Source organism: Erithacus rubecula (genome assembly GCF_903797595.1).
Source record: "Erithacus rubecula genome assembly, chromosome: 10".
Lineage (NCBI taxonomy): Eukaryota > Metazoa > Chordata > Aves > Passeriformes > Muscicapidae > Erithacus > Erithacus rubecula.
In genome coordinates this window covers 5,660,729-5,674,838 of record NC_136662.1, presented here as the reverse complement: position 1 = coordinate 5,674,838, position 14,110 = coordinate 5,660,729, and the positions used below count along the sequence as shown (strand labels likewise).

Sequence of the window (14,110 nt, the reverse complement as noted above, 5' to 3'; positions counted from 1 at the left end):
ATTCCCTAGGTAATGCAGACTTGTCATATGGCTTATTGGGAACATCTAGAAGTTTATTTCCATGAGGTATCAATTTGGATTTATTATCATTGCCTTTGCTGCAGACTCTCCCTTTTAGTAAACCTTCTCTATGTCTTTTTCTAAGTTACCTGTGGTATCATGCTTCATTAACTACTGCAGGAATTACACAAATACAACCCTCAAATGGCTGAGCAGCAATTTACCAAATCCCAAATCCCAAATATTCCCCAAAACAATTAGCTAGTAAGAGGCATAAGCAATTGCACAAAGAAATCCAGTTCTTTATAGATACAAACATAAATTGAAACACCACATTTAGTTAACTAAGCTGAAGAATGAGTCAGGCTCTGTGATACAGTGGAGACAAAGAAGAAATCCCCTAATACTACCCAGGTAACTTAAAAGGGCTTATGTACATTCCCTTCACAGCTGAAATTGAGTTGGACTCAGTGATCTTGGAGGTCTTTTCCAACCTTACTGATTCTGTGCACTGAGAAGCTGAAGGTTACAGATGGTGCACTGCATCCAGTGCCATTTTGCTTTCTGCAAAAATCTCTGTGTTGCAGATAGGAAGGTTTCTATGACCAGCCTGGCCTAAGCTCTCACTCTCACTCTCCCATGTTCCATTTTTCCCTCCTTTTCATTTGTGCACTTACAGATCCTTCAAACCATCCTCACTTTTCCAAGTAGCACAGGAAGCAGTTTGGATCGGCCCATTAATGCAAAGGAAAAAATTTTGAGGAAGTTGAGGAAATAAACTCTGTCTGTCAGTGTCTTATCTGAGACATTTTAGACATCCCAAGTCTCTGTTGACTCATTCTCCAGCAACAATAACCATGACAATTTCCCCTTTTTTTTCCTATTCTGGCAGGACTATTATGTGGTTATTTTGTGTCCCACGGAGATGGATGCTCAGGTCCGAAGGGTGTTACAAATCCCAATGTGGTCCCAAAGAGTTATCTACCTGCAAGGCTCAGCTCTGAAAGATCAAGACCTGTTGAGAGCTAAGTAGGCAAATATTGCCCATTCTTTTTTACTTTCTTTTTCACTCATACTGTTTGATAAATAAGTTTAACAGGCAACAAAAGCTGTGCTAGAAGGAAAGCCGTGTTTATGTAGAAGGCAAAGAAAAGCTCCTTGATATAATTTGTTTTTCTTAATATCTGAAATTTTGAACCCACTGTACAATTCTGTTTTCTTAAGTTCAGCCTGGTAAAATTAAGCAACTATTCTGCATAGTACATATGTGAGCTCCTGAGGGCCCTCCTCTTACCACATACTTCCACCACTTCTAAGAGATGCTCTCTGCCAATTAATAGTGAATGACATTTATCAAAACACCTCAGTCGAGCACAGTTCCTCACACACACCTCCAGTGCTCAATCAGTTGAGCTGCAAAGGAATTCACTTTGGAATTCATGTTGAAGGATCATCTCTTTAAACTCTCCAAAGAGAGGGAGAGGTGATTCTTCACAAATAACTGATTTAACTCATCTGCATGGCTCTGTGTCATAGGTTAGTAAAATTAAGCTAATACCTGTCTGTGTCAGACAGGCTATTTGTGTCATTCTTTACCTGAGGGGAGTTATTTCCAAGAATCTCATCTGTGAAAGCTTCATGAGCAGTGTTATCTTCTCAGACTTCTGCCACTGAAATAACAACTAATTCTACAGCTGTTGAAAATTTGACAAGACAAGAAAGCTTTTTTAAGGATCAGAAATTTTCTTTTGGATGGATTTTTTTTTTTTTTTTACTATTCTTTTTGCTTTCTTGCTGATTTCAACAAGGAATTCATATGTGGATTTAGCTGGCATTTGTTCTACACATTACAAGAATTAAAATTAGGCTGTTCCCTAAATATAATCTTGAATTTCACTTATAATAACCTGGAGGTAGTCAGCTGTGGAACTGTGCTTTTTCCTGCAGAACATGTAATTGAATGTACCTGTCACAGAATAATTTTCAACCTCTCCTGAGGGAAGAAGCATAGTGGGAATTTAATAGAACATTTGATATGAAATATAACCCAGTACCCAAGATGTTTGGTGTATTTCTTTTTAATGAGAACATAATGTACTGAGGAAGTAACAAGACAAATGATGAAATTCTTCTAATAAATAAAGTAATAGTTACCAACAACAATAAAATAATCAAGAAGAGTCTCATTATTGAAATTTATCCATATATTATATGTGAACCCAATGTCAAAATAACATGATGAAGGTCACACCAAAAAGTAAAGGCCAAAAGTTGGATGACTGCATCAGTAGTGAATAGCCAATTAACAAAATACTGCATTGTTGCAAAAAAATCTCATCCAATTTGAATAAATTTTCTTTCCTATAAGTTTGGTAAAGACCCTGTCTCCCAGTAGTTGTCCCATGCTTAGCTGAAATTATTCACAAAGCTCCCATGTTTTCTTCCTAATGAAATACAACAAGAACTGGAAATAGTTCATTTAATGCATATATACACAGAAATGTCTGTTATTTATCCCAAACACATTATTCTTGTACATCTACCCAACTTTCTGCTCTCACTAGGCAGGAAAAGTCTATTATCTGCCCTCTCCTGTTCATTCTTACCAGTTACAACTTGTGCATATTGCATCATTACACACCAGGCAGATTGGTGCTATTTATTCACCTTTCATACTCATGGCAGGTAAACACTTTGCAAATCAAGTTTGAGACCACTCTGCTTTTACTACTTTGGCACAGCTTTTACCATCACCAGGGTAAGAAATGAGAACAGACTCAGCTTTGTGGTCTGTTTCTCTGTGCAAGACTCTGGCTGTGACAGATTTGTCTCCTTTCTTCCAGGATGGACAATGCTGAAGCCTGTTTCATCCTGAGCAGCCGCTGTGAGGTGGACAGGACAGCAGCTGTAAGTTGGGGAGGGAGAAATGAAAGGAGCTCCTGATTTTCTCAGTTCTTTTTTATATAACAAGGGCAGAATAGCATAAAAGAACTTTCATAGTACCTTGTAGATACATTGATAATTGGTCATTAATCACTCCAAGAAGCTGCTCTATATATTCAATTTAATCAGTTGTATTTATTAAATGAGAAAAGAGACAGGTATCAGCTGGCTGGTATATTCAGAACTAATGAAGTAAAGCCTGAATTCAACTTCATAAATAAATTTGTGACTAATATAAGTAACCAGTATATATGAGACTATTTGACCGTTTTTCATATTGGCCTGTTTTAAAAATGAAAAATGGCAAGATTCTTTAAATAAGTTTCCACAAGTTTGCTCATGCTGGTAGTTTTTTGCAGTCAGGTAAGTTACTGTCCACAAAGGAACACTGCTAATACAGACCTCTGTGTGGTGCATCTGTGATAAAAGAATAAAACTCTATGAACTGCAACTGTTCCAGTTAATAAAATTATCTGCTGATCACAAACATCCAGAAAAAAAGTCCACTGAGGATGGATTTATGAACATAACTTAAAATTTTTCACCATGTGCACTGCAATAAATTATTGCAGTCTTGCCTCATTCAGTTCAATCTTGAACTCCAAAGGGGTTCAATATTAGTCTGAATACCCCTGAACATGCTTAAAAATTGCCTAACAAGACAGAACCAGCATTTATAATTCAGTAATTATGTTTTAAGCAATCTCAACTGAAAACACTGTTTTAGAGCTACATTGTAAGAAATAGCAATTATTTTTCTAAATGTTGAAAGCAGATATAGTAAAAAATGGGAAATTAGAGCATTGCATTGTATCTGTAGCATTACTTAATATATTCTCTATCACTTATTACTTCATTTGACATCAGAACTTAGTTAAAAGATGTTAGATAAAGACCCTGTTCTGGACTCATCCATTGCAAGTCACTGAGCTCCCTGAGAAATAAACCTGTGCTCTTGCCATGACATTTAAACTTACTGACCTAAGGACTTTGGAATTGATTCATCAGCAATAGACTCCTGAAAATACAGCAGTGAAAGCCACTGAACTGGCAGTAAGTAAGCCCAGAGCAGTCAAGCAAGGCAGACCTACTGCTTGGAAATGACAGAGGGTCTGGGGTATTTAAAGGTAAGAACAAGCAAGAGTTCTTTCAAATACCTGGAAAAATACCTGTAAGTTCTAGGAGACTGAAAAATTCCAAAATAGCCCAAGTGTCAGCCATGAATTCAGAACAAATCAGCTACAACATCTCATTTCACATAATGTACTTGAGAGTTGCACAGGGGTTACAAATGAGAAATCCCATAAAATCAGAGTGGGTGATTTATGCTGCACTGGGAAGGTTTATGCAGCATTAAGGACAGCAACAGCCCCAGTCAGCTGTTATTTATCTCTGCTCATAACTGCCTCAGAATTTACTCAAAGAAAAGACAATTTTCAGCTCTGCTGGGCTGTGCTGTAGGGCAGGCAGTGGACTCTGCTTGGAGCTCCCAGAGCTGCCATCCATCGTGGCCAGCACGGTGCAGGTTTGGCTCTGGAGCCATGGCCCACTGCAGCTCTTCCTTTCTGCCCTCAGGAAACATCAGAATGGTACCTGGCACACTTCAGCTGCCACTACAGACTTCTTTCATATTCCATTTCTCCTTGTACTTGAAGCACACAAACAGGCACATCTCACCAGAGTGGTACCTTCCCCTGGGCCACAATGATACCTCAGGGTCACTGGCATCTGAAGCTTTCAAACAAAGTGTCACCTCTCTGCTTTGTTTTCTCTTTTGCTGTCAGATTATCTTTTCACAGGAAATGCAATTATTTATGCTGCAAGTAGAAAATTCTTAATTTTTTTTAGAACCATTTCATCTTACTGCCCCCTAGAGCTGTGAAATGAAATGCATTGAATTTCCTACACTGCTCCAGCTTCAGTTTAGCATTCAGAAGGTTTTGTTAGTCACTGGGCTGAAGGAAGTTCAGCTGTCACCCCAGTATCAATCTTTATGAGTACCACTGATTTCCCACCCTGCTGTTGTTGAAAAGCTGACAAACTGATAAAAGAACCTTGGATCCTCTCCTATGTATGACAGCTGTCAAAATAAAAGGAGGAGATTCCTGACCAGAACAGCTGTTGTTACTCAAGTGATTTTTTGAAGCCTGTGAGGGTTTTTATCCCTTCAGCTACAATCCTGGAGCAGAGGATTTATGCATTTGCCACGGTACCCCTGGCTGTTTATTGCTTGCTATTTTGTTAGTTAATAACTTTTAGAGATAACACTTCTGCTGTTGCTGACAGCTTTGTTCTCAGGTTTCTGAAAATTCAGAGATGGTCCAATTCAAGCTTGCACCTTTTTTTCCTCCTTTCATTAAGAAAATTGTGTGACTCTGCTGTACTGGTAATCTAAGTTATACTGCCTTAATGGCATCGAATTATGGATGCAAACATAGCAGGATAGAACTAATTTATCAAGTTATGTGTGGCAAGAAAGATATTCAATTAACAGAACTATAGAATACATATTAAATGCATTTCCTTGAGTTCTTATGATTTAAATACGCCCACTTTAAAACTTCCAGCTTTTCATACATGAACTTAAACATCACCTCTATATTAATCACCATTTGTATCTGTGGTAATTTTTTGATCACTGACTGCAGTTCGTTGAGATCACATAGAAGAGAATATATTTTTTCACTCACCTTCCAAAGAAACATATGTTTAATAATGGGAACAGAAGCATAATTTTCAGGTTCAGTTACCTCTGTTTGTTGTGTGTACACATATGCCACAGGTTGGGAGAAAGGTGAAGGTTTTTTAAAGTGACTGCAATACAGCACAGAAATTGCTACATTTTTAAAACAAAGAGCCACAATACTGTATGAAGACACTGAATCTCATAACTCACTTAAGGTGCTTGCCTGCCTTTTTCTCTTTCTTTCTTTCTTTCTTTCTTTCTTTCTTTCTTTCTTTCTTTCTTTCTTTCTTTCTTTCTTTCTTTCTTTCTTTCTTTCTTTCTTTCTTTCTTTCTTTCTTTCTTTCTTTCTTTCTTTCTTTCTTTCTTTCTTTCTTTCTTTCTTTCTTTCTTTCTTTCTTTCTTTCTTTCTTTCTTTCTTTCTTTCTTTCTTTCTCTTTCTTTCTTTCTTTCTTTCTTTTAGTACCCATTTTATATATAAATATATATACATATTTTACATATTTGTGGACTGCTGGTTCATAGCAGAACTAGAAAATGGAAAGCAAGGCCTACTCTGCAGTGTTAAAACTGCTAATATGCCAAATAATCATCAAGAAATTTTTATTTTAAAGAGTCCCTTTTCTATAATATAAAAAATATTTTGTGTTGAGTTTCATACTTTCAGTTTTACTACTCTCACTTCTATGGGTCTAGGTTTGTTTGAGTTTTTAACAAAATAGGGTAATTTGAATAATTTTTAAACAAAATCTTCATTCTTATATTCAACAATCTTTGCACATTCTGATAAAACCAGGCTTTTTAGACAGAATAATAATTATAAAAAAATGCAAGAAAATATCTAACATAGAGATAGCTGTATTTCTAGGCATGTACCATTACCCAGTCATTTGCTGTTCTAAGCAGTGTTGGTGTGCCATTACCTAAAGACAGAATAGCAAAATACCCAGCAGCACACACATAATAAAAATCCTGAGGAGGGTAATTTGCTATATGTTATAGAAAAGCAGAAAAAACTGGCTGCATACATGGAAAACCTACAGCAGGTTACACCCAAGATCTTAAATCTCCTGACTAGGCACAGCAATCCTACATCTATAAAACTACAAATAAGAAAAAATGTGAAATAAGATATTTTGCCATCCTCTTATGATTCCATTCTAGTTTTTCTAGTAGAAAAAGTACTTGTTAACATCTCAATTGATAATAAAATATTATGGTTTGAAAATGTCAGTTACACTTCGTTCCAGGCAGAGATTTTCCCTTGTGTTCATGAGTCTGAAACCTTTTCTTACTGCTGATGCTGCAAATGTCATGAATCACTCTTTATATTTTATCTTTAAATATCACCAACATCATGACTGGGCAAGGCACTTCAATCCAGGCATGGTTTCTTAGATATAGCTCTGAAATATTTCTTTTTGTTTTCAAATAAATAAAAACCAATGGATGATACACTGGAATTAGTCTTGCTTCACAAAATTCAAAATAAGAATGCATTATCACATAGATGACTTTTAAGGATAGCACTATTCACCCTACAGGTAACTCATTCTTGCCATGTGGTAACAAGAACAAAAACTAACAGCCTGAAAAATCTTTTGGAATCTTTGGTTAATAGCTGGCTAAATCCTGACATCAGTTGTGCAAATGTTTTAGTTTCACAAAGATCTGCTTTTAATTAAACTGATATTTTTAGAATTACCCCCAATTTTAAACTCCCAGTTCCTGATGTCATCATTTAATGCTATTTTAATTATGAGTCTCTTTGGAAGGACATCTATGCTACATAGTTTTTGATTAATTAGACATGACTAATCACTGCCATCTTAAGTTTTCACACAATCATTCCACCTCCAAATGCTACCCTTTTCCAAATGACACAATCATTAGCATTTGCAGGAAGATATGAGAGGTTCAAATACCTTATTAGTGGAAGATTTCTAGAAATTAATAAGTAATAGTAATTATATAACTTGCACATAAACATCCCTACCAGCTGGTGCCACTTGGTCTTAAAATGAGTTTTCTTCAATAGAGCAAGTCTAATAATAGATTCTTTTTCTAATCTGACATGGTTATTTTTGTATTTCATTGGTACCCCCTTGTACTCTTTCTTCTAGGATCACCAAACAATTTTAAGAGCATGGGCAGTTAAAGACTTTGCTCCAAATTGTCCTTTGTATGTTCAGATACTGAAGCCTGAGAATAAATTCCACATCAAGTTTGCAGGTAAGTGGAAGATTGCAGTCATTTGAAGCACTCATTAGTGTTTGACAGGTTGTTTCAGGAACACAAGCAAAGTGAGAATCCCTGGACATATTCATTACTTAGGAACTGATTAAATGTGCAGTTTTGTAAAATAATACACATCCTAGCAATGGTCAAGAGTTATTTACAAGCACTTTAAATAATTAATAGACTTATGCTAGATAATATAGAGACTTAGAATTATTTATGGTGTAAGTAGTCCTTTATTACAGATCCAGGTAGGTCTCCAGCTTACTGTACCCATGTCTGTAAGTCATTTCTGTCTACTTTACCATAGTTACTAAGGGGTGTTTAAGATCTATTCAGATTTAATGCCACAAATGATTGAGGAAAAAAATCTTATCATTGGACTGGTTTTTTACCTAGTGGTATAGAAAACATTAATTACTTGCAAATATTTTGGAAAGAGATATAATTTATTTCTAAATCCAGTAAAATGTGTGCCTTAGAAACCATGGCATAAAATGCAAAATTATGTTAAGAAATCTGAAAAAACTCACTCCTATAAGAAGAGATTACCATCTTTTATTTGACAAACTATCCTCTGCATTATATGTTTCTTTTTCTTTCTGTTTCTATCCAAACAGTCACATATGTAAGTACACAGATTTATATGGTCATTTGCAAAACCACACAAATACTTCTGGAGAAATAGCTCTGATGTAGAAGTGAAGCTTTCCTTTTCAGCTGCAATTTTCTTGAATGAAATTCAATTTTCTTGAATGATATACCAAGGAAGAAAAGATTGCTGATTCATGCAAAAATAAAAACAACTCTATGGAAAAATATTAGTCTCCTCCATCATCCCAGAGTGTGATGAAAAAGTAAATTCCAGCAGAACAGCTCCAGAGCAACAGTTAAAGCTGTAATTTTAAAAGCTATGGAATTTACCACTGGGTTGGAAAGAAGAAAAGACCCCATCAGTAGCAGTTCTGAAGTTATGAAAGTGTAATCTCAAGCTATGAGATGGCACAGAGGGGAATAAGGCTCATGCTGGGATGAGAATGATGGTACTTTTTCATCTCCCCCTTAAAACCACCCATCACAAACATAATCCCTGCTCCCTTAGCCATGGCTGCTTCTCTTTATCAGTAACTGTGTTGATTTGTTGTTCCAAATTGTGCTTTTAAGAGACTTTCATTATTCCTAATGGCTTGTCTCTGTAGGAGCTTACATATAACTAGACTTTTAAAACAGAAGCAATTTTTCATGTCTGTTAGAAGTGTTAGAGAATTTGGACCATATTTTAAAAAAAACCCCGAAAACAAAACAAAAAGCTACAACCAAAAAAACCTTTTTTGGTAAAATTTTTTTTCATCTGAACTTCAGCATCACCACTGGATACTCACCTGCTGCAAATGGTTAGGTACTGCTGGAGCCATAAAAACAATATTTGTTGGTATACATTTATACATTTTCCTAAGAGGATCCCCCTTGGTATTAATGTCATCCAACACTTCATCATCCTGAAACACATACCCAGACACAGACCTGTCCAAATTGTTTATGAGTAAAATTTGTCACAGCCATCTGGAACATTATTGTAAGTGCTTTTCCTATCAGGATTCAGGGCTTTATTACTGCCTTAATGTAAAAGTTTCTTTTAAGCTTGATATTCCTTGAGAAAACAACTCTCTTCTTCTAGAGGTTTCCCAAAACAATACTGGACATGAAATATTCAGTAATAGGATTTCTTCTTCTTCTTCCTTTTATTTTTTTTTTTTTTTTTACACACAGGTTTTACACACAGTGACTAACTGAAGTTTAGCTTTGAACTCCTTTGAAAATGAATAAACCACTAGAAGCCCAGTTTCTCAGCAGCTTATATTAGGTTGACCAGTCCTCCTAGACTGCATGAGGCAGTCCTGAAATTCAGACACTGACTGCATGTTCCTATAGGAGGGAAAAGCCTGGTTTTCTGCCTGGAGGTTTTCTGCATCCTGGAAACTTTCTGCCTCAGGCAGAAACAGTGTATGGGAAAAGTAATTGTTATAATGTATTCCCATCCAGTAAAAAAGACTTAAACATCATTCCTGTCTTTAATGAGAAATGAGAACTTATTTTTTTCCTCAAAGCAAGAGAATGGAAACACCTTGGCCAGACTCATATGACCTGGGAGAGAGTCAGTTTCCTGACTTTCCACCTGATGCCACACACACATCCTAGCATTCTGTGCCTTCTGATATTTTTACAGTAGATTTTAACTACCTTGTTTAAAATATTAAACTACTTGCTTTGCTTCAGTGGCATAAATGTTTGTCCCAGCAAAGCCCTTTGCAAGTTTAAGGTGTGAACACTTTAAATAAACAGCCACTCTTAACATGACAGTGATCAGATGGGCAACTAACTGTCTTATCTCTTAAGCTGAAATGCTTTGATTTCTCCTGAGTAATTTCCAATATAAAAATGCCTTGGCATGCCCAGTTTTTCTTTCAATAATGCTGGCAGTTACATTCTTAATCTTCCCACTTTTCTTTCACCCACACAATGCTACAAAAGGTCAGGCTTGGTGCAAGCTCCTGGCCTTGCATTTCAGCACAAATGGGAAATAAATTGAAGATTTTCCACAGCAGAGCAATATATTTATGCAATTCAGAGGCTACTAAATTCAATATTTTCTGAGCTGAACTGAAAACTTTTATAATTTGTGTGTGTATGTGTGTATAAATATACATGCTTTACTTTTAATATCTGGAAATTATATATAATTACAATTCCAAGAAATGAGAATACATTTTGACATTCTCTATTTATTCAAAATGTACCCATGAATTAGCACAGATTGTTGAGGTCTGACATCAAAGCTTCAGTAGATTATTTCAAAGAAATATTGTCCAGATTCACCGAAATAGATATTGAATGCAGCAGATGATTAATCTGTCCAATTACAGATAAAAATAGTCTAGAGGTAATGGATGGGCATTTTTCTCTATCAGATGTGATAGTGGTCATGTTAACTTATCAAATTGACAAAGGCAAGGTTTCTCAGAATAATTTTGCCAGGTCTTGGTCGTTCTTACCACATGGCTGCTGCTACAGGCATAAATCAGTATTTTGAGTCTGTTTTATCCTCAGTAACATCACAGAAACCATAACTCACCCTGCTGCATTACTACATCCATTTGAGACAGACTTAGCAGCAAAACTTCTGTCAAAATATATTTTCAACAGAAACAACTTACAGAAATTCTAAATGTAATATTTCTTTAGTATAAGCTCAATCAAAATACCTCTTTTTCTGGGAATCTGATTTGACATGTTTAATATTCATTTCAAGATAAACTGCAATTTCCTGGGCTGCTTTGCTGTCACACTGGATGAGTAATTTGCTGATTCTGGTACCTGCTGTCAGGGGACATGACTGATGTCCCAGACCTGAGGAGTGGGAGAGCTGTCATCCAGCTTCCTCCCTGCTCACTTCAGAAATAAAGCAGCAGATCAAGGTCTGTGTAATCCCCCACAATACAAGTCCTGAACATACAGAGAAAACACAGTCATGTTATAGGAAAGCTAGAAACTGTCAAATAATTGGAGGAATAAGCCAGGCATTTTTGGGCTGGTCTGTGTCTAATACAAGAACTTACCTGCAGAAGATCACAGTCTCCAGCAGGTGCAGAAATAGTCCCCAAGTCCAACTCCACGTGAATCTCTGACACAGACATGATTGAGAGGCTGGAGGATAGCAACCTCTGTTTGCTGTATGCTCAATTCTTTGGTAACATAATATTTTACATAAACTTCTGCCAAGAAAGTTTACCAAGTATGTTAGAGAGCAAAGTGCATCTGGAGGATTTAAGTTACAGTTCTTTTCTGCATTGTGCCATCCATGATTTATTAACTTCCATTTGTATATATTTAGGCCAGTATGTACAATTGTGTTCAAATACAAGATCTGAAGTAACAGGTGATGAAACCATTACCCTGGGTATTTTTTCTTTCTTGTATTTTCAAAATGTTTGGCTATAATAAGACAACGTTCCAAACAAAAAAAATAAGGGGAGGTTATTTGACAAAATGGTATAAAAATTAAAAAAGAGAGAGAATTCCCTTTCTTTCAGTGTCAGAAAGTTGGTATTCTATAAATCCACTTCCATAAATCTTTGCCAGATGATCAGTGGTAATGGACGGGAGATATTCCATTCAAACCACAGGCCATGCCTTACCCTCTCAAAATCCCTGGTTTGAAATTCGAGTAGGTTTATTAATGGCATATGGTCAACTAAGAGAATGTATTTTTATCTGAAATATTTTGTGCAGGAAATATTTAATTGCTACAGCTGAAATGTATTTATTGGAAGAAAAATCTCATTTTGTCCTACATTTGACAGTGTCTTTATATAACTAAATTCATCCCTTCCCTATGACATTTAAATAGGCCCTGATCTTCAGAAAATGGGAGAATTAATTACTCAATTCAGTAGTAAATGATTCTATTAGTGAAAAGCCTCTAGATATTTCAAAAGAAAAGGAACAGAGAAGGCACAGAAAATATGCCTTGACTTTTATTTTCAGGAAGGGTCATCAGGCTTGTAGCTATACTGTAAATTCTGTCAGGAAAGCAGCTTAGAGAGGCAGGGTGGTTCTAAGGGTTTCAGTGACACCTTGGTGAAACCAGAAGCAGGTGTGCATAGTTCAGGTCTGGGTGGGGAGGTTATTTCCCTGCCTTTACTCACCAGTTCTCATGTGCCTATGTTTTGATCATCAGCTGTACTACTTTTAATATTCTTTCTGATTAGAAGAAAATTCTGCTCCCATCAAAAGAACCAAACACTAAATTCAGAGGGGAAAAAACTGATTTATTATTGAATGACTTCATGATTTTACAAAACCTGTCTGATTTTATGTTTCTACACTGACAAGCAGTTACAAGTTTTGTGCTTGTCCCTTTTTTAGCCACTTCAATACTGTCACAGGTATATGGGAATTACATTAAAGAATTATTTCTATTTCCTTTTCATGCCATTAGCAAGCAGTGGAGAGCATTGAACTGTGATCTGGATTTAAAACAGTAGCCATGCATGTCAGCATAGATAGGGAAAATTTATACACAGCTGATTTCCAAGGTTCAAGCAGATTAAGATCTTGGGCCAACTTTTGATTGATCCATCTTCACCATTTTCCTAGGCAAGCAAGTGATAATTCTGTTCAATTGAAAGTATTTTTGTAAAACAATTTGTATCCTTCTTTTTTTTCCCCTACAGATCATGTTGTATGTGAAGAGGAATTCAAATATGCCATGCTAGCTCTAAATTGTATATGTCCAGCTACTTCTACATTAATCACTCTGCTGGTTCATACATCCAGGGGACAGTAAGTATATAGTACCTTAAAAAAAAACCCCAAACAAACTTGGAAGAGCTGATATTCTCTGGAAAACAGCTTACCCTGAATTCCCACAGGAACAACTATAGTTTTAAAAAGGAAAATGGAATTTTCTGCACAATAAAAGCATCAAAATGCCTTACTCAAGGCAGTATAGTTTTGAAGAGAACACCCCCCTCCCCCCAGTACTCAAGAGTTTTTTGCATGCTGTTGTGCCACTTCCACAATATAAAATGTGAAAAAAATTGTATTTCTAGTTTAGTAGATTGAAGTGCCTCAATCTATCACAAAGTTCTACTTGTGAGCACTAACAAGACCTAAGAACACCTATTAGGATAATTTGAATATCTCTTTCAATGAACTGAAAAAATGTGGTTTTTGATGACATATGGTGTTTGCTCTTCTGTGCCTGTATGTTAAGAGGAAAACAAACATATGTGATTTTTAACATGACCACACTGCTGGAAGGGCTGCAGAATTAGAATTAGACAGTGTCTCTGTAGACTGCACTGTCACAGTAGAACTTCTCTGAATTCACTAAAATAATTTTACCACATCTGGTGTATTTCTTTTATGCTGTATTCTTGGGATAATAAGGTATTCCTGATTGAAATGTCGGGGGCACACAGATGTAATAAAGAGTGAATCTCTAAATATATTTTAGAAATTGAATAGCTGCATATACACTGAATTAATCTTGTAACATGCTAACTTCCTTTTCATGTAACCATGAACTCAGTATATATATAAGCAGAGTTATTTAACCTTTTTGTATGACATTTCCAGTATTCCCCTTTGCCCAGAGTGGGGAAAACAGAAATTCTTCCTAAAACTGCTACTACTGAGAACAGCAAATGTCAAGATTTTAATGGCACTGTCTGCACTAGAATC

General features: G+C 36.0%; 1 protein-coding gene across 5 annotated transcripts in view; it reads left to right on the top strand.

Annotated features, from left to right (window-relative positions):
- Positions 1-14,110, top strand: part of KCNT2 (potassium sodium-activated channel subfamily T member 2) — a 109,736-nt gene that overhangs the window by 64,739 nt on the left and 30,887 nt on the right. For all 5 annotated transcript variants that reach the window (XM_079313484.1, XM_079313481.1, XM_079313483.1 and 2 more), the window contains 4 exons: positions 893-1,029; positions 2,844-2,907; positions 7,750-7,858; positions 13,099-13,207. In XM_079313484.1, coding sequence (XP_079169610.1) covers positions 893-1,029; positions 2,844-2,907; positions 7,750-7,858; positions 13,099-13,207 — 419 coding nt within the window. The remainder of the gene's footprint in view (positions 1-892; positions 1,030-2,843; positions 2,908-7,749; positions 7,859-13,098; positions 13,208-14,110) is intronic.